Here is a 26632-nt window from a genome sequence, read left to right as displayed (position 1 = left end):
ATGCTACGATTATGAAGTATAATTTTTCAAGAATGGCTACAAGAAATGTAAGAGTGAAGTAGAGAGTTATATTTTGTAATGAGCAATGATTAGTTGAAGTCTAAGCTACGATTAGTTCATGTTCCTTTACCTATTCATAAAAGATAAATTAATTAAAATCATCTTTTAAAAAAGTATATTTGAAAATAATTTTTTAAGTTTTTCTCTTGAGTAAGTTATGGCCTTATGGGATTTTGGTTCGCCCGCGCAATGGCGATGGTTGTGAAGATTTTTGGGAGAATGGAGTTGGGACCGACTGGGGGCCTCCAATTTCCTCAGTGGAACCAATTATCGCGGGAAGTGGAAGCTGCAATGTCAAGCAAAAGTAAACCCCAAAACCCCCAAAAGCCAAAAACAAAACCCAAAACCAAAAGTCCCTTAAAAATCTCTATCGCTCACCCACCCCCTCCTTCCTTTCACCATAAACCAATCAAAAGTTGTTCAAAGCAACAACCCCCAATCATTATCATCATTGCTTTTCATTTTTCTCTCTATGTAAGTTCCTCTTTCTCTCTGTTTTTGTGATTTCTTTCTTGGGTTTTCGAGAATTTTTTGTTGGGACTTCAAATGGGTTCTGTTTGTTTTCTTCAGATTGTTGAGTTTTGATTGGTTTGTCTTGTGATGGGTTCGTTTGTGATTGATCTTTTGTTTTATTGATTAGAGTGGAGGAGATTTTTTAGTTTTTTTTTTTTTAAGAAAAGGGGTGGTGTTGGTGAATTTGAATTGCCGAGGAAGTGATTTTCTGATGGATTCCTTTGATGAGATTTCCGTGTTTGGGTATGATATGAATTCAAGCAACATGGGTGATTCTGAATCTTCTGGGGTTCTTGAAATTTTTGTTCATCATGCTAGAAACATTCACAATATATGCATATATGAAAACCAGGATGTTTATGCAAAGTTTTCTCTCACTTATAATCCAGACCAAACCTTGTCCACTAGAGTCATTCATGGAGGTGGGAAGAATCCTGATTTCAATGAAAATTTGAGGATGAAAATTACTCAGCTTGATTCTGTTCTCAAATGTGAGATTTGGATGCTTAGTAGGGCTAGAAACTATTTGGAAGATCAGCTTTTGGGATTTGCTTTGGTCCCACTATCACAAGTTATTGGTAAAGGGAAAGTGACAGAGAATTATAGCCTCTCTTCTACAGATCTCTTCCATTCCCCGGCTGGAACGGTCCAGTTAAGTCTGTCGTTAGATAAATCGTTGCATGCTGATGCATTGAATTCGGTATCCGATCTGCCGGTTAGTTCATCTATTTCTTCAGAAGTTGTGTTGTTGGACAGGAAAATATCAGAAGTGATGTTGGATTCAGCTGAGTATTCTAGGATTGAATTCCCTGATGTTAATGTGGTGATGGAGAATCAACAAATGGTATCTGAGTACTTTGCTCTGGCCAGAAATGATTCCTGTTCGAGGCCTGGAATTGCCACGTTTCTCCGTCTCGGTGCGTCGCCTCCTCAACCGCCCTATGACTTTGAAATGACTGCTAATTCAACTGAAGAACACCAACTGGGATCAGTTTCCCCAAATGACAGCAGCATTCGAAACTCCAGCTTTTTAAGCTCCACAACGACGAGTTTAAGTGATGATAGAAACTCTGTTGATTCTGCTGAAAAGAAAACCCGTTTCTCAGGTGAGTCGTTGAATTCTGTTAATGCTTCAGTCACTACTACTGAAGCCAAAAATCAAGTCTCTGGTCCTTGTCCAGATACTCCAACTTCACGGAAGAGTGGCCGAGCTGTGGAGGATAAGGAATCAAAATTTACAAAGAAGGAAGATAAGATTAGCATAAAAAAGGAAGGAAGTATTCCTTCTGTGAAATTTGGTCAGCTCTTTTCAGCTCCTTTAGGGAACATTAATCTTGATGCCGAGCAATCTGCAATGCAGCAGCAAATTGTTGACATGTATATGAAGAGTATGCAGCAGTTTACAGAGTCTTTGGCAAAGATGAAACTTCCGATGGATCTCGATAAGCCTGAGCTTGAACACCGAGGTGTTGTGATTCAAAGCCATGATCCCAAACCCGAAATCGACCAAAAGAAAAAGGATGGATCTCGGGTTTTCTACGGTAGCAGGGCATTCTTCTGATAATCATAGGTCGTGCAAATTTGACACTTCTAGCAAGGTATGGAACTCATAACTTATCAGGAGCTATTCAAACTTCCCTGGCTTCATAATCAAATGGTATTTATGACTAATCTTTAATACTTTTTTGTTCTTTTAGCTTGCAACTCTTCTTAAAGAGTTGTTCCTAATATAATATCTATACTAAATCATCTGTCATAGTCATGGCAACATGACATTCTTTGTCTATTGTTTAGAGTTTGTTTTTTCATGCAATGTATAGAGATTGATTGTATCCAAGCAAGCTGTACTAACACAGAGTTTGCTTATATGTTAAATAACAATACTCTTTGTACTCATTACTCATATAATTCCACTGTTTAAGAATAGAAATCACTTATATGTTAATTCAACAACTTTTCTTTTACCTGACTGTAAATTGATCAATTATAGTAGAGTTCATCCATATCACAAAAAATGGTAGTTAAACCTTTTACTATGAAGTTGAGCATGTTAACCACTTGTGATACGTTTTTTTGTGGATATACATAATGTCATATGCAAATAAGCTTATTAACTATTCTTTTTCTTTCTATGATTTTCATTTTATAAATCATTTTCAATTCTTACCCAAGGTCTAAATTTATAAAGTCACTTTTCAAATTTTATTTTATAAACGTAATCGTTATTACCCTTAACTTTGTTATTTTCATATATGACCAAGTTTTTCGTAGATCAATACTTTATGTTGGAATGTCTTGAATCTATATTATCTAGTGCTTCGAATGAACAAACACGGGGTCTTACTAGAGTCACTTTTCAAATTTTATTTTATAAACGTAATCGTTATTACCCTTAACTTTGTTATTTTCATATATGACCAAGTTTTTCGTAGATCAATACTTTATGTTGGAATGTCTTGAATCTATTATCTAGTGCTTCGAATGAACAAACACGAGGTCTTACTAGAGTTTAGAGAGGGCCTAGGGTCAATCTTTATGTTGGAATCCCTTAAACCTAAACTGTATTCGTATTTTATGTGATTTATGATCATGGACCTAGAATTTAGAGAGGTACCATAGATAAACTATCTAACCCCATTGGAACCTCTGCAACCTATGGTATCTGATATTTCTCTCTAATAATAAACTGATATGTCCTTGTTAGTGAACCAAGTAAATCTTGTGTAGACTTTCATTTTTTCCGTCGTTTTCTCACTTTCTTTGTTTCGCAACTTCATATCGCTCTATATAGTCAACTTGACTGGGTTTTGTGCCATTTAGAAGCCAAAGATAACTTTATCAATACATTGTGACACAATCCCTTATTAGAAAAGGGAAGACAAAAGAAGAAGGGTTAAGGAAAGGTATGAATAAGAATATTGAAATTTTTGCATTGAAATGGAGTTGTGGGGCAGGTAGAGGTCAAGTTTTGTCAACACAAAGTGCTCTCATGTTTTGAAATGCAATGGAAACAGGGGACTAATTGTTTGTAATGTTGGATTAGAGAAAGGAATCCAAAGTAGTTATTAGCTATATACTGTTTGGAATTAAGTCACACTCACATCATCCACTTTCACATTGAAATTTCTAACATACCCTTCCCAATGCCTTTATGAAAAAAGTGAACTTGATTGTGGGTTGTTTTTACCTTGTGTGTTATGTTTCTTTGGTTTGTTAGTGGCTTCTTTTTCCTCTTCCACCAACCTTAGTGTCATCAAGTGGCCCATGGCTTGTTTGTCTCTACCAATTCTTTGAATTTGATATGGATCACTTTCAATTTTTTTTTTAGAATTAGAGTCCTTCCATTTGGAGTATGTTTGAATTTATCTCTTAAAATTCAAAATGTTTATTTTTTGTTTGACTCAGGGTTTTAATAAGCTGATGGTTATTGAATATAGGGTTGAGGAGTTTGAATTTATGTCATTTGTGTTTGGATTGTATAAAATAATGGATGGTTCAAAATGGTTGACTGGAGAACAAGAGATGATGTCCATGAAAATTAAAAATTATGAATTCAAAGGCAAGAAGCCTCGTTTTATCCCTTGGTCCTAACCATGGTATAACTTTTCGTTATCACGTCGACATTTCTACATTTTCAGGGTTCAATATCCACAAGAGGGTAAATCGACATATCCATTATATTGTAGAAAAATTATGAAATGTAAAAAATAAGTGACGACATGAAACAAATGTAAATATCATATAAATAATAGATATATTAACTTATTTAAAAAGTGTTAATTATTTATCTTTTAATTTAAATATTGTTTTAATTTTCTAGATATATTCCTCGCATCGACATTTGGTTGATATTTCTATCTACATTTATATAAAATTGAAATGTTAATATTTTTGTTGATATTCAGCATTTATAACCTTGATACTAACTGTTAACTACAGAGAGAATCATGGAATGAGACTGACTTTTGAGATTTTATATGAGCTTTTTCTATGCAGCCCATGAAAGACCAATTTATAATTTAAAGGTTTAAATTCTATTTTGAACTGAGCTTTTGGTTTTTCTTTTTTTGGTTCATGAAGTTTGAAAAGGTAACCTTTTTTAGGTTTGTTAGCAGAATTCTAGCAAAAATTATACATGCTTTGAAATCCTATAGTTCAAAGCTATGACAATATTTTGTGAAATTTATCAATTGAAGTGCTAAAATTTGGAATGCGATAAACTTGAAAGTTAATGGACAACAAAGCTATGACAATATTTTATGAAATTTATCAAGTGAAGTGCTAAAATTTGGAATGAGATAAACTTTAAAAACCATTACTAATAATGGTTGTCTTGCATAAATATTCAAATATGGAGGATTCATGTAACCATCCAACATGGGGATGTCATAATCTATGTAATATAGAATAATCTACCATAGGATATATATTTCATTACTTTAATAGTATTATATGTATGTAATGTGATGAAAAAGGAATTGCAGGTTAACATAAGTTTAATTCTTTTTTTAAAAAAAATAGTTTAAAAATAGTTTTCATATTTAGACCTATGTTTAATAATTTTCATTCGAATAGAAATAAGTTTAATTTTTTATTTTAGTTTAATAGAATTAAATTGAGTCCTTGAATAAAAGATTAAATTTGCAACAAATGTATCTATAAGAGACATCTGTCCAAGGACAGTTCTGTTTAGGTTAGGCTATTTAGCTGACGAAAACGAAACACCCCTACCTGGCAACTGACTTGGAAGGTGAATTAGATAGATTTGTTACAAGCATGCAATAAGTGATTCATGTTTATTAAAGTGTTTAATGAATATAAACCAACGTTGTTGAACTATCCAACGTAAATGTTACTTTCGGCAAAGTTACACTTAATAAAATTATTAGCTATTATTTACCTAAGTTATGAACTCTTATTTGTAAAACACTTAGTGGGAGGACAATGATGTATATGATACTTCAATTTCCTTCTTATGTTTCTCCCTAAATAGTTCACACAGTGAGATCTATGCTCGGCCTCGAGACACCTTTGTTTGTATCCCCTAGGATGGTGTTTGTATAGGTCAATAGCAAGGTGAATGGAGAGAGTGTTTATAGTAAGTAGGAGAGGGAAGTGGATCAACGCATCCCACAATCTACTTCATTGGTTTGCAATAAACTTTCATGCTTGGTCTTGAGACACCTTTGCTTGTGTCCCCCTACGGATGGTGTTTGCATGGAATTTTACTCAAACTCCAGAAATGGATATGATTGCTTTAGTTTTTTCCTACAGTTAGCTCATTAGGGCGGAATTCTAGAGTCTAAAATGAAGAGTTACACTTACAAGAAATTGTTAAGCAATTTAATGATGCCTTGATGATAGGTCTTGTAAAAGACTATCTTTTTTATGTTAAAACCCTCAATTTTATCATATTTGTTTGCTTAAAATGTCTATTTTATAAGTAAAAGACAATCCCGACAGTTGTGAAGCTATTATGAGGAGTTTAGAGCATAAGAGTCAAATTAACCAAAGAGATCAAAGGAAGTGGAGAAAAGAATGAAGAAAATATGAAGATGTGCAGTTTTTTGCTAGCTGACATCTTTTGTGCGTCATTAAAAGAAGATTTTTGCTATCTGCCATTGTTTGTCTGCATTAAAAACTGGAAGGCATTAGCAGCAAAACAAGGCAGCATCGCAATGCTCCGGAGAATGACGGAAAATAAAAACATGCGCGCCGTGCATCTGCGCAAGTGGGCATCGGATCAGCGTCAACCTAGGGTTACGACGCTGCGACCTTCAGTAATACAAAAACTGAAACTTTCCAGATTTCGACGGGGGGAGGAAGAAAATTCTTCATGATATTTTTTCTACGAATTTGTGAAGTTTTGATTGAATCTTGATTCTAGTCTTCAAGGGTTGTTACAATTCTTTTGAGTTTTCCCTTTTTCCTTATGAATTGCAATCCGAATTTGTGCTTTCTTGAATCTATGCTTAATTCTTGATGCATGTTGAATGATTTATATCTTGAACATGTACAACCTAGATGCTTGATTTTGTCACAATCATTGTTGAATATGTTGCTTTCAATGTGTTCGATGGAAGGTCTAGCCAAGATGTACAAGAGGCAATAGTAATTGTGTGTTTGATGGCTATTCTTAGGATGCATTAATTACTAGATTTAGAGAAAACTTGGTTAATTGAGAAAGCTAGCTTAACAATTAATCAACGCAATTGATTTCTAGAACCTAATGCGCATGTGTTCTATTCTATATGCTTCTATCGAACCCAATAGAAGCAAGAGCATGTAGGTTGATTAGGGTTTGGCCTATCCAACCTTAATCAATGTTTAGGACGCTCTCTTGACTAGGTTATTGCTAGTTGTCTGCCTTTGTAAAGACTAGCTTAATCGAGTTGAGTGAGTAGTTGCGAGCATAATCCGATTGTCAATTAACTTTTATAATTTGATGATACGATTTGCATTGAACGTCTAACTAGAACTAGAAGCAAGATTATTCCTCACTTATTTACATTCATCTTTTATCTTTTGATTTTTAGTAGTTTTTTCAAATTCATCAAACCCCCGCTTTATTACTTCAATAGTCAAAGTTATTTAAGAAATGATTAGAATTAAATCCTTCCTTGAGGATCGACCTCTTACTTTCACTTTAACTACGAACTAGTTTTAGTAGATGTATGAGTTTTATAAATATTGTTTGTTTTGGGCTAGGTAGAATTAACAACACCTACTTAGCAGCCGAACAAAATGGCGCCATTGTCGGGGAACGCTAATCCATTTAAATCTCATTCTTAGCTAATTTGACGAGTAAACTTTAAAAAACCATATATATATATATATATATATATATATTTCTTGTGTATACTTGTTTTAATATGATGGATATGAACATCTATTACGCGCTTCAAGCGAAGTATGCGGCTCATCAAAGAGCACAAGAGATAAGAGAATTTAATGAGCTTAAAAGTGAAATAAATGAACTAACCTCTCTTGTTCAAGTTTTGGTTACTGAACACATAGGATTCATATGGTCTTGAGCGCGAATGCTATGCTCCTTGGGAGATACCTAACTAAACCCCGTTATCGATGTCGTCTCCTTCTACCAATATAGCTATTTCTTTAGAAAATTTAGTTGATGAACTTTCTGACTACTCTTGGGAGTTTGTGCAGGAACGTTCCTATCTTTCTAAAAGACCATCGAGTTTCCAACATGATAGCTTTTATTTCGGACATGAGGTTAGAATCGACTTTCAGAATCTGTGTGATCCCTTTGCTTAGATTACTAATTCGGTTAGGAGAATCGATGAGTGTTGGGAAGATGCATCTTCTGAGAGTACTGAGTTAAATGGTGGAGAGATTCACATCGATGATCCTATTGAGCCGCTGGTTCTTCGAAATTTCGATCAAGGTAAGACGTAGGATTTAATAATGTGTGAACTTGCTAATAGCTTTTCTGATTGTGGTCAGGATTCAATTGAGTTTCACCTGGAGACTCAAACCCTCGTGCCGGTTGAGGTCCATTAAACCCTTGAGCTTGCACACTCCATGTTGACATTGGAAAACCATTCAGAGCTTCCCGTTGTCTATGGCACCGAAGCCGATCTTATTGAGGAGTTTCCTGTATCGACGATGAAGATGATGCCGTGTTTAGAACAAGTAAGTGAGGATAAGTATGAGCATGCATCGCACCTCAAGGAATTTCAGATAAAACAGTTAGAGCCTTCCAAGCCTAGAACAATTCTTACTCCTGATATTTCTTGTATCTTTGATTACTGCTTGTATTTTCCTTATGAGTCAGAGTCAGTTGTTGAGTCTTTTCTTTCTTTCGACTCTTTTGGATCATTTGAGTCCTTTGATTCTTTTTTTTTCTTTTTTTTTTGTCAAATATTAGAAAAATAAAATCCGACCTGTCTGGTCTCATTAAAAGATGAGTACTCTTATAGCCCTACCAAGCTATATAGATTCATCTAAGAGGGGAACGGAGAAGTATGAGAATTTTTACGTACCTTGAAAAATGTTAAAAGATAGGTTACATCGAGCAATCGACGCTAAAAATTTTCCCTTCCTAGAGGTAGCCAGACGTCAAAAATAAAACAACTTTTAATTGCTTTCCATTATTTACTTTCAAGAATAAGAAATTTTAGATTAACTTTCTTTATTTTCTTGTAGCTTTTCCTTGTTTTTCTTTTTCTTTTCTCATTTGTAGGAATAAACAAAAATGACAGAAAAACAAAACAAAGAATCAGGTAAACCAACCGCCACCCGATGCGCATAAACCAGGGGAGTTTTTCTGTTCCCTTTATCATTTTTTTCTTTATGCTTAATTTTAGTTTTAAATATTGAGGACAATGTTTAGCTTTTAATTTGGGAGTGGGGGTAAACATTACATGTTTAGCATGCTTCAATCATTTTTTGTAGTTAGGTTGTGATATGAAATGAGTCATGCTGAAACTTTTTACTATATATTGTGATTGTTAGATCGACACCAGCACGCAGCGGAAGAGTTCAGGATCCATAAGCACTCTAATTCATTAATTTTGGTTGAAAAGAAACATGCTAAAAAAGAGTATAATGGGTTTCAAGAACATACTTTGGCCTAACCAACAAAATCTCCATTTCCATCTGCAAAATCCTCCGAATTCTTGTGTAGACCACCACAAGATCTTCCCTGCTATCCTCTTGATGCTCTAGATTGAGTTGTGGGGCTCAAAATAAGCTGGAATCAAAAGGAATATGGAGAAAGCTCATTGAACCAACCCATTGAAAAATACCTTCTTCATCCGAATTTTTCAGTACAAATTCAGTCGGTTCATCCTCATTTCTTCACTCCCATCTCTTCAATATATTGCAGACTATCATGCAAAGAGAAGTATTGTATGAGATACAACTCATGCTTGGAGTAAACAAAAGAATAGGTGGTGGGTTCCTTGTGAGCAACTTTGAAGATGACTTGAAAAAATCTATTTTTCAAGTTTGTGTGATTTTTCAATTTCCAAAATCTATTTTGATTTTAAAATCATATTTTATTTCTAAAATAAAAATTTATTAATTTTACAAATTAATTTCATAAATTAATTTTCTAATAAAAATTAATAAATAATTTAAATAATTATAATTAATTTAATATCAAATATTAAATTAATTTTAATACAAATTCATCTTCATATATTTAAATCATATTTAAATATATTTTCTCCAGTTCCGTTTGATTCTAATTTAAACTTTTCAAATTAACTTATCACACTACTCTAGAGCTAATCCATTTCCGAGCTAGTAGGGGGACTTCATGAACCTACAGATCATGGGCTCTAATGATTCGAGATTAATCGGCTAAACTCATTAGACCAATCTAACCCTCATTGTTAACTAATGGGTCACTCCACTAAAGCCCATAGTTGAACTCTCCTCACTGTAGATATATTATGTCCACTCGATATAACCATGATTAGTAAGTTAACCCTTCACAGGTTGTTCGTAATAATGGCAGGGTCAAATCTCTATTTTACCCCCAAAATTACCTCTTTTTCTTAAGTCCCCACTGATCCCCTAATGAACAATTGTTTTGTGATCCAATCACAAAATCGAGTCCCTCTCATGCCAAATGAGAGGGCGGGATCTCTTGTTCAAGCCCCAGAATCAGCACTTAAGGGAACAACCTCTTTACTATCCCTAAAGCTGGTAGGAGTGAATTTCCTCTTGCACCCTATGTCCCCAGCTATCTATTCAGTCTTACCTCTGAAATGACAGTCATATTGAGCCGGCGCTGTTGAGCCAACCCTCACCTATGCAAATCTAAAGGCAATCCCAGATAAACAGGAGTTCATAGTTAGCTCAGGATTAAAGTTAAGTTACCTAGGTCATCGCTTTGAAATAGTCAGTCCTAAATAGTAAACAGCATTATAAATTAAGAGTGAGTCATTTCGTGGTCCGATCTTGTACAAACTCTTTTGCACAAGGACACCCCCACTTCTCATGTCCAACATGAATGAATTAGGATCAATTCATTTGTAGCACTTTACAACTCCTTGTAACAACTACAGAGCAGGTCGTATCCAATAGTGTTACCAGAATAAGGTACCCAACCTTATCCATGCACTATAGATCATTTTGACTATTTACTTGAGCCTGATCCACCTTTATGTCTCCACATAAAGTTCAAGTACTCATCCAATAGTCAAGGGACTTTTAGGTTTATTGGATTTCTATTCAAGCAATAGATCTATTCAAAAACACCTTTATTGAATTATCAGAATAAGCTCCATTGTTTACATACCACGAGTTTTAGGACATAAAACCCAACAAACTCTCACTTGGACTAAAACTTCAGTGGTAACTTATACATCCAATATATAAGATTGAGTTTCTGAGTTTTATAGAGAAATACAATAAACTAGGGTATCCCATACCCATTTTTTACCATTCGATATCTCTATACCCGATATTTCTCCCATTTGTCCTAGGTTATCTGGTATTCCTAGTCCTACTAGGTAATTCTCAAACACTTTAGCCGAGAGAATTATTGTAAACATTTTAGTATACAATAGGCTTTAGATAAAACTATAAGGGGATTGCATCTTAATCTCAATAATGGCTAGGAAGCACACTTTCCTCCCACTACATTGAGATACTCTCAACTCTTTGAGCAAGATGCATCTGACCTGTCTCAACAACTCTTTGTTAACAATCTGATCTAGAAATCTTTAAATTTTCTATACTTTGATCTAGCCATTTAGATATCTGAATATTTACAAATGGCTTTTAATAATTTAATTCTCAACAGAGGTTGCTAGAACAAACATAATTTTTGAAAATGAACATTTCATTTATCACAAAAATATATACAATTTGTTCTATACAAGTTTTAACAATTAAAAACAAGTAGCAACTTCTCCCACTGGATGAGCTGAGCAAATGGTCCCAGGGTCAAGTCAGCCTGGTTGCCTTTTCTCTGCTCTCCCCTCGACAAGATATTGAGGGCAATGTCTCCTCCAGTGACCTTCATCGTTGCAGTGGAAACATTTCCCTTTGCAGGGCTATCCTTGCCTTTCAATTCAGTAGGCTTCTTCTTCCCTTTCTCTTTGCCTTTCTTCACAAGAATACTCTTACTCTTTGAAGAGGAGGCAACTTCAGGCTTGGAGGACATTCCTCACTTCTCAGTAGTAGAAGCATTTCCTTCTGACACCAGACCCTTTGTTCTCAACATTCTGGTAAGCCTATAGCTCACTCAGTAGAATAGTCAAATTTTATTCATAAATGCATTCAGAATTGCAGAAAACTCTTCGGAAGAGATTCTAGAATAAAACCAACTTGACTTCTCTCGTTCATGACAACACTGTTTACTTCTGCCATATGAAAGTGGACCATCATGTCTAGGACATGTTGACAAACATTGGTCCCCACTTTGATGCGACTGTTGTAAATGTGCTTAATGGCATCCCTCGTAGAGATTCCATAATCTCTTTGGCAGTACTCATATCCTCACGCTTCTTTTGTGAACACATCAGATAAGTTGGCTAGGATATAAGCATGGGCTATATCATTAGCCCTGACCCATCGTCATATACATCCCAAACCTTTCGGTTTGTGTTAGAGCTAGGAATGGGAGGACAATCCTCAGTTAAGACAAACCGTAAATCGTCTATCACAAGTATTGTGTTCAAATTTGATTTCCAATTCTTGTAATTATCCCCAATAAATTTATCTGATACCAACACTTGTATTAATAAACTTGTCAGTCTGAAATTTTATATCCAATCAAGTTTTAGCAATTTTAATAATTTACCCAAGATTATTCTTTTGCAACGATACTAAATCAAGAAATTCTTGACTAAATACTACCTCCAGAATAACTCATATTTCGATAGTCATTTAGATATTACTTTTGGTTAGAAATTATTAACACTTAATAATTCTGTAAGTGTAGACCCCCCATTTTCGGACGTTAGAGGCCACTAATGACCAAAGAAATCCTATCCATTCTGGAGCTTTAGTTGTTCTGAATCCTATGTTACAACCCTTTGAGGGGATAGCCGTCGTTAAATGACTAGCAAAGGGCTGCTTAAAGCTAACCAGTAGGCGCAACATAGGAATCTCACGGTCCGAACTAATGGAGGAGACCGCAGGATATGTTGACACATTTCCTTCACCCACTTACTATGAACTACTTCCTCCGTTCACCTTGATATTGACTCATATAAAACACTTTCCGAAGGGAGGTCACTTCCAAGGTGACACGAAGCGTCATATGAATCTCACGGTGTGAACTATATGGAGATGTGGCAGTTGAAATCATACACTGGATTTTTGATCGAATAATTTCCTCTGATTCACTTGAATTTAAATTTAAGCTAAAAAAAAATACTTTCTAAAGGGAAGTCACTTCCAGGGTGACACGAAGTACCGCTTAAATCCAGACTGTGAACTATTAGGGACGCGAGAGCTAAGAATAACATACCGTGTATGTTTTTAATCTCCCGTTGAAGTTTTCTAATAACTCTATCATATAGAAGTTATTCACTACCACTGAAGTGTTCTAACGTTTGGGTAACTACATACTTAGGTTCTTTTCCGGCTAAATAAAAATAACCCTAAGTTTATGTGGTTTATCCATGTATAACTCTTATAAATGGACTTAAACCTACGATGTCTAGGTGATAAATGCTTTTATTACCTCACATCGCTCACGAATACTCATAAAACTAGTTACCAATGCTCAATTATTCGGCCATAATCCCTAGGTAGGAGGTGTTCCATCGACCGTCAACTTAAATACCCCCAACCTTCGACGGGATTATATACCGGTTGAGTTTGTAACCCTAGTTTTACAAGTTTAACGACCTATTTTAACTAATTAAAACAAGTGGTTAACCTACTTGAGCATGCAACTGTTCTTCGTTATAGATTTTATATGTCTAACCCAATTTTATAACAATTTATAAAAATTTAGACATGCTAAACATCCACAACATAGATGCATTCAATATCTAATATAACACTTATATTAAATACAAGAAACCCTAACATGCATACTATATATTATAACAACTTTCAATGCATGTTGCATGCTTCCTATGGTGGGATTTTAAATCTAAATGGCATACTATATGCAAGATTTATTTAATTATGACATACATCTAATGCATAAATAATTAAACACGTACTGATATGGTTTTAGTTTTGGCAAAAACAAGCAAACAAAAGCCTAATTTATTACAAAAACAGCTTCAAAACTGCTCGAACCGCTCCAAAACCGCTTGAACCAGACCCAAACTGTCTAAACCGGACCAGCAGAGACTAAACCAGACCAACCACAAAGCATTTGAAGTTGAACTGGACCAAACCTCAATAGATCCGGCCAAACCGGCTTCTCTTGCTCTCGCCCAAAATCTCGTTAAGTCAAATCGTTTAGCATTGACGACCATCGTCATGCATTTGGCTTGATCGTTTAGTGTTTGCTTGATCATTTACCAATCAACGCCTATCGTTTAACAAAGCTACACAATCATGTAGTGTTTGTCTTCTACCGTATAGTGTCATTGTCTAGCATCGGAGGAGGCTACACGATCGCTTAGTGTTAAATACTATCACATAGCTACATCGTTTAGCAAAAACAATTTACTATACGATCATTTAGCTCCCATTGTTTAGTGCTACGTCTTGATCGTTTAGCGCGCGCCCGAGGTAAGCGACCGCCTAGTGCTATCATATAGCAATCGACGCATCGTTCAACTGACACTCATAGGTAAACGATCGTATAAGCGACTGCTCAGTGCCATCGCATAGCTCTTCGCCGTATCGCTTAGCTCCCACCTGAAGCTATACGATTGTGTAGTGCCATCGCATAGCAAAACAATGCATCGCTTAGCTCCCGAGGTAGACGATCGTCTAGGGCACAACACCTAAACGATTAATACCTGAAGCTACACGATCGTTTAGCTTTTCCTTCATATCGTCTAATGCATAAAGCTAAATGATCATTTAGCTACTGAAGCTCAACGACGATATGAACAGAGGCTGATCATCTGGAATCTGCAACTCGACCCTTTCGCTTGTTTCTTCGAATTACAGCTTAATTTCAATTCTAATGACTCCAAATAAAATACAGACTCTTGGGAAGACATTAAAGATCCTTAAGCAAGAGCCAATTACAAATTTAAATGGGAAATCAAAGAGAAATTAAAGACCAAAACTCAGAAAACTATATCATTACAGCAGTTTTATATTTTCATACAAAACACCCACCAAACTAGAATTAATCCGAATTGAATGCTTATAAGATGCTCTGATACCAATTGTTGGATCGACACCAACATGCAACGAAAGAGTTTAGGATCCATAAGCACTTTAATCCATTAATTTTGGTTGAAAAGAAACATGCTAAAAACAGAGTATAATGGGTTTCAAGAACATACCTTGGCCGAACCAACGAAATCTCCATTTTCAGCTGCAAAATCCTCCAAATCCTTGTGTAGACCACCGCAAGATCTTCCCTACTATCCTTTTGGTGCTCTAGATTGAGTTGTGGGACTCAAAATAAGCTGGAATCAAAGGGAATATGGAGAAAGCTTACTGAGCAAACCCATTGAAGAACACCTTCTTCATCCGAATTTTTCAGCAAACATTCAGTCGGTTCATCCTCATTTATTCACTCCCATCTCTTCAATATATTGCAGACTATCATGCAAAGAGAAGTGTTGTATGGGATGCAGCTCATACTTGGAGTAAACTAAAGAGAGGTGGTGGGTTTCTTGTGAGCAACTTTGAAGATGACTTAAAAAACCCATTTTTCAAGTTTGTGTGATTTTTCAATTTCCAAAATCTATTTTGATTTTAAAATCATATTTTATTTCTAAAATCAAAATTTATTAATTTTATAAATTAATTTCATAAATTAATTTTCTAATAAAAATTAATAAATAATTATTTAAACAATTTAAATAATTCTAATTAATTTAATATCCAATATTAAATTAATTTTACACAAATTCATCTTCATATATTTAAATCAGATTTAAATATATTTTCTCCAATTCCGTTCGATTCTAATTTGAACATTTCAAATTAACCTCTCCAATGAGAGGGGGGAATTCTTTGTTCAAGCCCCAGAATCAGCACTTAAGGGAACAACCTCTCTACTATCACTAAAGCGGGTAGGAGTGTATTCCCTCTTGCACCCTATGTCCCCATCTATCTACCCCTATGTCAACTAACTATCCAGTCTTACCCTTGAAATGACCATCATATTTAGCCGGCACTGTTGAGCTAACCCTCACCTATGCAAATCTAAGGGCAATCCCAGATAAACAGGAGTTCATAGTTAGCTCAGGATTAAGGTCAAGTTACCTAAGTCATCGCTTTGAAATAGTTAGTCTTAAATAGTAAAATAGCGTTATAAAGTAAGAGTGACTCATTTCGTGGTCTGATCTTTTACAAACTCTTTTGCACAAGGACACCCCCACTCCTTAAGTCCAACATGAACGAATTAGGATCACTTCGTTTGTAGCACTTTACAACTCCTTGTAACAACTACAGAGCAAGCCTTATCCAATAGTGTTACCAGAATAAGGGACCCAATCTTATCCATGTACTATAGATCATTTTGACTATTTACTTGAACCTGATCCACCTTTATGTCTCCACATAAAGTTCAAGTACTCATCCAATAGTCAAGGGACTTTAAGGTTAATTGGATTTCTATTCAAGCAATAGATCTATTCAAAAACACCTTTATTGAATTATCAGAATAAGCTCCATTGTTTACATACCACGAGTTTTAGGACATAAAACTCAACAGTGATATATGAGCTTGTCTGGAACCCTTGAGCATCTGAGCTTGGGTTATTTGATTTTGTGATCTTGATATTTCTTGATGTATTTCTGAGGCTCTATTGTTAGCATGCTTGTGATTTTCTGATTTAATAGGTTGATTTCTTGATTGCTTATGACTCTTAACCATTTTGTCCTCATTTGCATGAAAACCAATTTCTTTCAAAGATCATGATTCATCTTCTTCATATTCTCAATTGAATTTTACACAAACTCTTGATTCTTGTCGATGAAAGTTTGATGATGCAATCTTTCTAGTAAAGACACAAGCAAACTTTTAGACACTTTAAAATTTTCAAACAAAATTTTGAAACCATATTTTCAAAAGAAACTTTCTTTTCCTTTTAAATTCATAAAAAATCGAATACTTCACTTTTAGATTAATTTAGAATCTTAAAACTTTTAGAAATGTAATCTCTACTCAATTTTCTTTGTCACCCCGATAGGATAATCTTTGGTCTAGGAACAACCATATTGTTTTATAAACAAGTCTAAGCAAAGAGGATAAAATAGGGCCTTCAAAAAAAATTACTAGCATGTATTAAAAAAAAAAAAGCAAACTTGCGAATTGACATAACAAAATAACATGAACTTCATTAATGTGTGTGTGTGTGTGTGCATGGGTAGAGGTGAAAAGAGCTGACTCCATCGTGTTTCTGTTAGGGCCGGTGAGGAAAGAGCGATAGGATCCCGATGGTGTGAGTGTGAAAGCTATCCCTTTAGGTAAAATAAATGCCAATTACATTTTGTATGCGTGAGTTTAAAAAGGCATCATTGTCTTAGAATTGCCTCTCTTTTTTGCAAGTTTGGTATATCTTAGATTGATAACTGACCCAGTCTAGGGCGAAGAGGAATGAGAGTTAGAAATCACCTTTCCCAATTCTTTCGTGGTTATACAAGAAAAAGGCCTTTTATTTTCAAACACATGTTTCAAATTTTGTTAGTAAAAATTTTAACCTTTCTAAAGTGCTTGCTTGTGTTGTTACTTACTAGGTTGTTGAGAAAAGAGATAAGAATCAAACTTTTTGTTGTTCTATTGAGCGTATTGATAATCTGAATGATTTCAATGAATGAATACATGGACGAGTAGTTGATGCTTTGATTGATTGAGTGCATAATTCTAGTTTACACTTGTTTGGGACGACCAAGATTTAAGTTGGGGGTATTTTGATAGGTTTTATAAAAGACTATCTATTCTATGTTAAAACCCTCAATTTTATCATATTTGTTTGCTTAAAATGTCTATTTTATAAGTAAAAGACAGTCCCGACACTTTTGAAGCTATTTTGAGGAGATTAGAGCATAATAGAGTCAAATTAACCAAAAGAGATCAAAGAAAGTGAGAAAAGAAGGAAGAAAATATGAAGATGTGTAGATTTTTTTGTCAGATGACATCTTTTATGCATCATTACAAGATGATTTTTGCTGTCTACCATTGTCTGTCTGTCATTAAAAGCTAGAAGGCAGTAGTTGCAAAATAAGGCAGCGTCGAGACACTTCGGAGAATGACGGAAAATAAAAAACAATGCGCACCGTGCCTCTGTGCAAGTGAGCGTCGGATCAGCATCAACTTAGGATCACGACATTGCGACCCTCAGCAATATAAAAACTGAAATTTTCCATATTTCGACAGGGGAGGAAGAAAATTCCATGGAGGCTGGGATCTCTCTTCGAGTTCTTTCGTCTCTTTGGTAATTCTTGTTTTATTTAAGGTTAGATTTTGTTTTCTTGATGAATTGTAAACAATACTTTTGTAATTCTTCATAAGATTTGTCTATGAATTTGTGAAGTTTTGATTGAATCTTGATTCTAGTGTTCGAGGATTCTTACAATTCTTTTGAGTTTTCTCTTTTTCCTTATGAATTGCAATCGGAATTTGTGCTTTCTTGAATCTATGCTTAATTCTTGATGCATGTTGAATGATCTATATCTTGAACATGTATAGCCTAGATGCTTGGTTTTGTCACAATCATTGTTGAATATGTTGCTTTCAATGTGTTCGATGGAATGTCTAGCCAAGATGTACAAGAGGCAATAGTAATTGTGTGTTTGATGGCTATTCCTAGGATGCATTAATTACAAGATTTGGAGAAAACATGTTTAATTGAGTAAGCTATCTTAACAATTAATCAACGCAATTGAATCCTAGAACTTAATACGCATGTTTTCTATTCTATACGGCCGCTATCGAACCCAATAGAAGTAGGAATATGTACGTTGATTAGGGTTTGGCCTATCCAACCTTAATCAATGTTTAGGATGCTCTCTTGACTAGGTTATTGCGAGTTGTTCACCTTTGTAAAGGCTAGCTGAATCGAGTTGAGTGAGTAGTTGCAAGCATAATCCAATTGTCAATTAACTTTTAGAATTCGATGATAGAAATTTGATGCGTAGAATTTATGATGTGTTATGGTGTGAGTTTGCGATGATGCATGTTATGCGGTGATCATGCAAGTTTTCCTAACAAAGACCAAGTATAAGCCTTCTTAGGTTTCCAGAGTCGAACATAGGGACTACTAAGTAGATATGCGACATACTCTTTGATTCTATTGCGGTGGTAAAAATAAATGAAATGATAGTGTTTTGATTGAGATTTTTCCTATGCGACAGAGTTGAATGCGAAGTGATGAAAGTGTAGAGTTACGATAAGTATGCGATGAAGGGGTTGAGAAGGGGTTTAGCTAACATTTCCTAAGATTGTGCACAAGTTATGCGATCATACTACACACAAATATCAGTACTACATTTCTCAATGCAGAATGACGCAATTCCTATTTCTAGGACGCATGCGATGCATATGCGAAAATGTCGGTAGAACTTATGTCTAAGTCTCTATTCTTACTTATGATGAATGACACACACATAAGACAAGGTGACTGCATACCATCATTTCCTATTTCTAGGGCGCATGCGATGTGTAAATAGCAATAGAACTTATGTCTAAGTTTCTACTCTTGCTTATGCGATTCTAATCTGACTCTCTCGCACCTAGATTCTAATATGAATCTCTCAAGTCTAGATTCTATCTTTAGACTACTCTCTCAAGTATGTCCAAAGGGTGAATGATGCAGACATAAGACAAGATGATCGCATAAAATGTAATCTTAAGTCATGCTAGCTAAGTACTTCTCAACCCATTCAGAAATTTGGCTACTCATGCATGGTATGGAGAGATTGAACATAGATTGAAATGAAGTTTTTGTTTTATGCAAATAAAGTACTGAATACAAAATAACAAATGGATTTGAGAGATAACAAGCCCAGTAAGCAATGTCTTGCTTCCCGTGGCCTTTTACACTACTCTTTATCACTTCAACTCTGTTCTAATTGTGGATTCTTACTCTCGCAAGGGTTGGCCCTTTCTCTTTTGTAATGCTTTCCGACAGTCTCTCGATCTGTTTGGGAACGATTTCTCATGGCTTTTCCTCATCTCCGTGCTCTCTCCATCCTCTACGTATATGTATAAGTATGTGTGGGAATGGACTAACTAATTAACTCCTTTTCTTTCTGGTGGCCTTCGGTATTTTTAGATTTCAAGGTGAAGCAGCTTTTCTTACAAATGATTGCAACGATGGGCGGCATTAATTTCCCTACTCTATTGTCGTTTAAAAGTCACCGAAAGTTCAGTGTATCTGCTACAGTGTGGCTTTTAACGGCCTTTCAACTAAATTCGAAATCGACCATTATCAGCTTTATGTTGTCGCCTTGATGCGAGGTATTTATGCGGCCACCTTTTTAAGAAACTTGTCACAATCACATGACTTGTGATCGCAACTTCAATTGCACTGATGCATTGTGCTTTTGGATCACAATTTCATATGCACCATCTCATTGTACCTGCATAAAATAAGTAAATTAACTGCTTTTATGCGATAAGCACTCGCGATTGCAATTCCTTTCAGTTTAGCGATTTCGAACATGATATTGCCTATTTTACCATCGCATTCTCTTATTGTTTTAGTTATTTCAGCTGTAATAACTTGTATTTCTACCAATTATCACACCCCCAAATTTAAGACAGTGCTTGTCCTCAAGCCCAAACTAAAGATTTTCTTTAAAGATTCAACCGCCTTTACTCTACCTAGACTTCTCAAGGTGCCTTATTCAAATTTCATGAACCAAAGCCTTCTTAAATTTCTATCCCGACCTCTTTCTAAAATATTTCTAATCTTTAGGAACTGCAAGCTTAACCTTCAAAAAAACTTTACTCGTTTCCAAGACATCGCATGATTTATTTCAAACTTTTTCCAACCGGGGTGTTCAAATGATTTTGACCTTTACGTGATTTAGATATTTGTTTTGTGATCTTACGCCTATCCGAGTGCCCAACCTTCGTTTTGGCTTGTCCCCATGGGTGTCATGCGGACATCCAACTACGAGTATGGTGCTCCTTCTCAGTCAAAACTCATGCCCATCTCTTTATTTGGCAGCGGAGTTTTGATCACTTGGTTTATGCATTGCTCACGATTCCCACCTTCGATTTGGCTTGCCCCTATGGGTGTCATGCAAACATCTAACTACGAGCAGGATCTGATCTCAACATTATACAAAAATTATTCTTTTATTTATTTTAATTGATTTCTAAAAGTAACAAGGTTGAAAATAACACTACTAGCACCCCAAAATTTAACACACAACAATATCCTCATTGCTGAGAGACGAAATAACTCATGCGATGGACTTAGGAAATTTTGTAAAAATCGTTTTGAAGGAAAGCTGGTAGACTGCTAAATTTTAGAAATGTTTCATGAATTGATTATCCTTAAATTAATTTGAATCTAGTACATGTGGTAAGAAAAAAAGGCATGAATTTCATCATTGAAGTCATAATTGGTACGGGGTGAATGCAGCGACTAAATAAAGTAACTAAAAATTCAAGACTGGGTCAAACTAAAGAGGATGCGATAGTAGAATTTAGCAATATTAAATTGAAATGCGAGAAGTGCAAAATTGAAATAAGATGAGGCAAGGAAAGACACAACCTCCAAATTTGTTGTCGCTCGCATTATTTTTTTTATCGCATCCTTTCCTGTGGTGGGCTGATTCCTTGATTGCGATGGGCTGATCGAACCGGTCGTGTGTTTGAGGTTATCGCATTGCTCCAACGCAATCATTTACTACATTAGTGATAAATATATAGAGGATAAAAAGTATGAAAGAAAGAGTTGGGGATTCTAAAGAGTAGTGATCATGCAAAAAGTAAGATAGATTCATGAAAGAAAAATATCAAAAGGATACTAAAAAAATTGATTCATCCCTGATGAGTGTGTGTTGCTTATCAAGGCAGAGACTACCTGTTTCATCTTCATTTTGGATTCCTCAGGTCCACGGAGGTTTTCTCGCTTTAGAAATCTCCTCCATGATACATCTTGACTCTTTGTCCATTTACCTTAAATGTACTGGTCCCATCTTTGTTTGTTAATTCTACCGCTCCGTGTAGGAATACTTCTTTAATGATGAATGGTCCAGACCAGCGTGATTTCAATTTTCCCGGAAAGAGTCGTAGCCTAGAATTGAACAATAAGACCTTCTGACCTACCTGGAGATTCTTTTCACACAGTCGCTTGTCATGCCAATGCTTCGTTAGTTCTTTGTAGATTTTGGCATTTTCATACGCCTGTAGTTTCCATTCGTCCAGCTCGAGTAATTGAAGTTTTCTATCCTCCCCTGTAGCCTTCAAATCAAAGTTAAGCTTCTTCACTACCTACAGCCTCTTATGCTCTAATTCCATCGGTAGACGACACGCCTTCCCAAACACCAATGCATACGGTGACATACCTATGGGTGTTGTATAGGCAGTCCTATATGCCCACAAGGCATCGTCAATCTTCATGGCCCAGTTCTTCCGTGAGGGATTCACCACCTTTTCTAAAATCAGCTTGATTTCTCTGTTAGAAACCTCTGCCTGTCTGTTTGTCTGGAGGTGATATGCGGTGGCGATCTTATGGTGGACATTGTATTTGATCAGTAGTTTTTTAATGATTTGATTGAGAAAGTGGGTCCCTTCGTCACTTATTATGGCACGTGGGGTGCCAAAACGAGTGAAGATGTTTCTCTATAAGAATTTGGAGACTATTGCCGCATCGTTTACGATGCATGACACTGCTTCAATCCACTTGGAAACATAGTCGACGACCAACAGAATGTATTTATGACCATTTGATGGTGGGAATGGTCCCATGAAATCTATGCCCTAGACGTTAAAAAGTTCCAATTCCAATATGATGTTCATTGGCATCGCATTTTTCTTTGAAATGTTTCCAGTGCGTTGGCACTTATCGCATTTCATAAAATAGTCTCGTGCATCCTTAAACAGAGTTGGCCAGTAATACCCGCTTTGCAAAACTTTTGCAGCTATGCGCTGTCCCCCCAAATGTCCTCCATAGGGTAAGTCATGACATTGAAAAATTATGCGCTGAAAAGCAGTCTCTGGAACACAGAGTCTCAAGATCTGGTCTGGTTCCCTTCTGTAAAGATTTGGCTCGTCCTAGTAGTAGGATTTACATTCATGAATGAGCCACTTCTTTTGGTGGGATATGTAATTTTTCGGTAACTGTTTGCAGACCAAGAAATTGACAATATCTGCATACCAGGATAGTTCTTCAATTAAGAAATTGTTCATCCAGGAAGGATGCGTTTACCTCCGACTGAATGCAGTCCACTTTAGGATTCTCTAGCCTCGATAAATGGTCAACGACCTGGTTCTCCATTCCCTTGCGATCGATTAACTCCATATTAAATTGTTGACGGAGGAGAACCTATCGGATTAGCCTCGGTTTTGCATCTCTTTTAATCATTAAATATCTTATTGCCGAGTGGTCGGTGTGGACAATAACTTTGGATCCCAACAAGTACGGTCTGAATTTTTCAATCGCAAAGATTACCGCTAGAAGCTACTTCTCTATGGTGGTGTAGTTTGCCTATGTGGAGTTCAATGTTCTACTCGCATATGCGATGGGGTGTAACATTGTCTTTTCCTTCTATGCTAAAACTTCCCCAATCGCATATCCGCTGGCATCGCACATCAGTTCGAATGGTTTTGTCCAATCGGGTGTGATCAAAATAGGCGTTGTAGTTAATGTGTCCTTCAGTGCTTTGAATACGGTGAGGCAATGTGAATCAAAGTAAAAAATTCTAACAGCTTCCAGCAACGCATTCAATGGTCGAGCTACTTTTGAGAAGTCCTTCACAAATCGCCTGTAGAACCCCACATGTCCTAAGAAACTCCTTAAAGCTTTTACATTTGCTTGAGGTGGAATGTTTTCAATGGCCTCAATTTTTGCTTTATCCACCTCTAGCCCCTCATTTGAAACCTTGTGCCCGAGCACAATTCCTTCTTTAACCATGAAATGGCACTATTCCCAATTCAGCACCAGATTAGTCTCTTCGCATCTTTTGAATATTCTTTCTAAGTTTTTTAGACAGACTTCATACGTTTGCCCGTAGACTGAGAAATCGTCCATAAAGATTTCAACTGAGTCTTCTAGGTACTCGGAGAAGATTGCCATCATACAACTCTGAAACGTGCTCGACGCATTGCATAGTCCAAAAGGCATGCGACGAAAAGTGAACATTCTGTATGGGTAGGTGAATGTGGTTTTTTCCTGATCTTCTGGTGCTATCATAATCTGGTTATAGCCTTCATACCCATCAAGAAAACAGAAGTAGTCATTTTCTGCTAGTCGGTTTAGCATTTGATCAATGAAAGGTAAAGGGAAATGATCTTTCTTAATCGCCACATTGAGCTTTCGGTAGTCCATACAAATCCGTCAGCCAGTGACGGTCCTCATGGGGATTAACTCATTGTTTGCGTCCGAGAATACTGTCATTCGACCCTTCTTGGGAATGCATTGCACGGGGCTAACCCAAGTGCTATCGGCGATAGGGTATATGATGTCAGCATCTAGCCATTTAATGATTTATTTTTTAACAACCTCTTTCATCGCAGGGTTCAGTCTGCATTGAGGTTCTATAGAGCCTTTCTGGTTTTCTTCGAGCCGAATTCTGTGCATGTAGTACGTCAGGCTAATACCTCTGATATCAGCGAGTGTCCACTCGATTGGTTTAATATATTTCTTCAGAATACTGAGCAACACATTTTTTTTCTTCTGGTAATGTAGAGGATATTATTACTGAAAAGGTTTCATTTTGGTCAAGGAAGACGTAATTCAAATGATTTGGTAGAGTTTTCAGCTCAAGCGTAGGTGATTGCTCTAAGGAAGGTTTCTATGTTTTTCTCTCTTCATTCAAATTCAACTTTTCTTCATTGTTCACTATCTCTGTTATTACATGGCAGGTTTCTAAGGATGCTGTCGCATCCTCTCTTTCTTCATCTTCTTCTTCGAATTCTAAATCTTCATTGTAAGTGTGTTCATTGTCGGAATATGATAGGCCTTCATCTTCTGGAAACTTCATTGCCTTGATGATGTTAAACCTGAGCTTCTTTCCATTGATGCTCATCGTGATCTCTTCTTTGTGCACATCTATTTGGGCACGACCAGTAGACAAGAATGGTCGTCCCAATATGATTGGCACGTCTTTGTTTGCTTCATAATCTAGAATGATGAAGTTTGTAGGGTGTACCAGGGACCTATATGCAAGATGGAGAGTCACTGTCGTGGGTGTCAGCTATCCTACATTCAATTGTTTGAAGATTGAAAAGGGCATTAAATTGATCTTGCCCCATGATCGCATAATGCTTGATCGATGTAGATCCCTCATATTGAGCAGGGTATCGTAAAGCTGTCTGGGTCGCATCTTCAGTGGGATTATAGTGTTTGATTTTTTGTTAATGCCACCGTGGCGAATTTTCCTGTGCTTTTTTTCTTTGACACCATATCCTTAAAAAACTTGGCATATTTTGACATCTGCTCTATCGCTTCTGTAAATGGAATATTGATGTGTAGTTGTTTTAATATTTCCAAGAAGCAATGATACTGACCTTCATCGTTTTGCTTATTTTTCAGTCTTTGAGGGAATAGAGGTAGCTGTACTTTCACTGTTCCATGGTCTTGAGGCTTAGAGGTGGTTGCAACTTCAGGTTCCATAATCTCGGACTCTTTTGACTCAGTTTGCATCAACAATTTCTTTGGTTCCATCGCATTTGAATCGGTCCTGCTAGAGATGAGCTCGACAGTGTAGGGTGACTGTCGTTTTTCCACCGTCGTTTTTCCACTTTGCAGGGTGACTGCTTGGCAGTGTTCTTTCCCTGTGTTCCCCGGGTTACGTGGGAGCTCAGATGAGCTCGACAGTGTTCCCTGCAGTCTGTTTTTCAGCTCTCCTGCAATCTGTCCTATTTCGATTTCCAAGTTGTGGATGGGAGTTGCCTGGTTCTGGAGGACCATCTCATTCTTTTCGATGTACTGTTTTAACAGGTTCTCTAGAGAGGACGGTGGTGGTGTTTAAGAGCTGTTGGCTTGTGCTCCTTCTTTTTGCGCCATAGGTTGATAGCCTTGTTGTTGGTTATTTTTCCAAGAAAAATTAGGGTGGTTTCTCCACCTGAGGTTGTACGTGTTTGAAAAAGGGTTGTTCTTAACAAAGTATATTGACTGTCGGTTTCGTGGACACTCTTCAACTGAATGCAATTCTCTACATGTAGCACAATTGGTGCTTGCCTGTTTTATCGCGTTGACTTGCTCTCTTTGCGTCCTGAGATTGTTTATTGCGATTCCTTGTAATAAATTTATCATCGCATTCATCTGATTTTGTAAAGATGCGATAGCACCTTTATTTGCATTACCTTATATGGGTTTTACTCGTTGATCACTTTCTTGCCAATCTTCATGATTTTTCGATATGCGATCAAGAATGTTCTTTGCCTCATCATAAGTCTTGTCCAGCAGACCGCCTACTGCTGCCACATTGGCAGCTGTCTGCGATGCAGGAAAGTCCACGATAGAAAATCTCCATTTGGAGGCAATCTGAAAATCCATTGTGCGGGCAGTCGTGCACTGATCTCTTGAACCTCGCCCATGCGTCATTGGGTGATTCGTCTTCTTCTTGTTCAAAATTAGTGATTAACTACCTCTTTCTGGCATTCTCTGTAGGAGGGAAATACTTCTTCATAAACTTCTCCACAACCTATTCCCATGAAGTTATCTCTCTTGGTTCGAAGGAGTATGCCCATTTTCTTGCTTTATCGCATAGTGAAAATGGAAATAGCATGAGTCAAACTTCTTCAGCGGAGATATTAGGAAACACAAAAGTGTTACAAATTTCAATGAAGCTTTGGAGATGG

General features: G+C 36.4%; 1 protein-coding gene and 1 non-coding gene across 3 annotated transcripts; both read left to right on the top strand.

The window, feature by feature from the left end:
* The first annotated feature begins 216 nt into the window (after positions 1-216).
* On the top strand, positions 217-2523 carry LOC120071306 (Calcium-dependent lipid-binding (CaLB domain) family protein). Of its 2 annotated transcripts, XM_039023501.2 has the most exons (2): positions 226-534; positions 963-2523. In XM_039023501.2, the coding sequence occupies exon 2, from the start codon at positions 1031-1033 to the stop codon at positions 2132-2134; it is 1104 nt and encodes a 367-aa protein (XP_038879429.2). In that variant the 5' UTR covers positions 226-534; positions 963-1030; the 3' UTR covers positions 2135-2523. The 2 variants fall into 2 exon arrangements, with proteins under 2 accessions (XP_038879428.2, XP_038879429.2); XM_039023500.2 differs by having other exon boundaries at positions 217-2523.
* Positions 2524-26320: 23797 nt separating this feature from the next.
* Positions 26321-26427, top strand: LOC150037944 (small nucleolar RNA R71). The gene has a single exon (XR_016528040.1). It is a non-coding gene; the product is annotated as a small nucleolar RNA R71 (small nucleolar RNA).
* Positions 26428-26632: the final 205 nt, after the last annotated feature.

This window comes from Benincasa hispida, chromosome 2, assembly GCF_027475165.1.
Source record: "Benincasa hispida cultivar pf3 chromosome 2, pf3_genome.v1.1, whole genome shotgun sequence".
In the NCBI taxonomy this organism is placed as follows: Eukaryota; Viridiplantae; Streptophyta; class Magnoliopsida; order Cucurbitales; family Cucurbitaceae; genus Benincasa; species Benincasa hispida.
The sequence above is the reverse complement of the archived record's forward strand: the minus strand, read 5'-3'. Positions and strand labels throughout refer to the sequence as shown.

What these genes read in the sequence shown, in the direction of transcription:
- LOC120071306 (XM_039023500.2), top strand. Translation starts at nt 785, where the DNA reads ATGGATTCCTTTGATGAGATTTCCGTGTTTGGGTATGATATGAATTCA.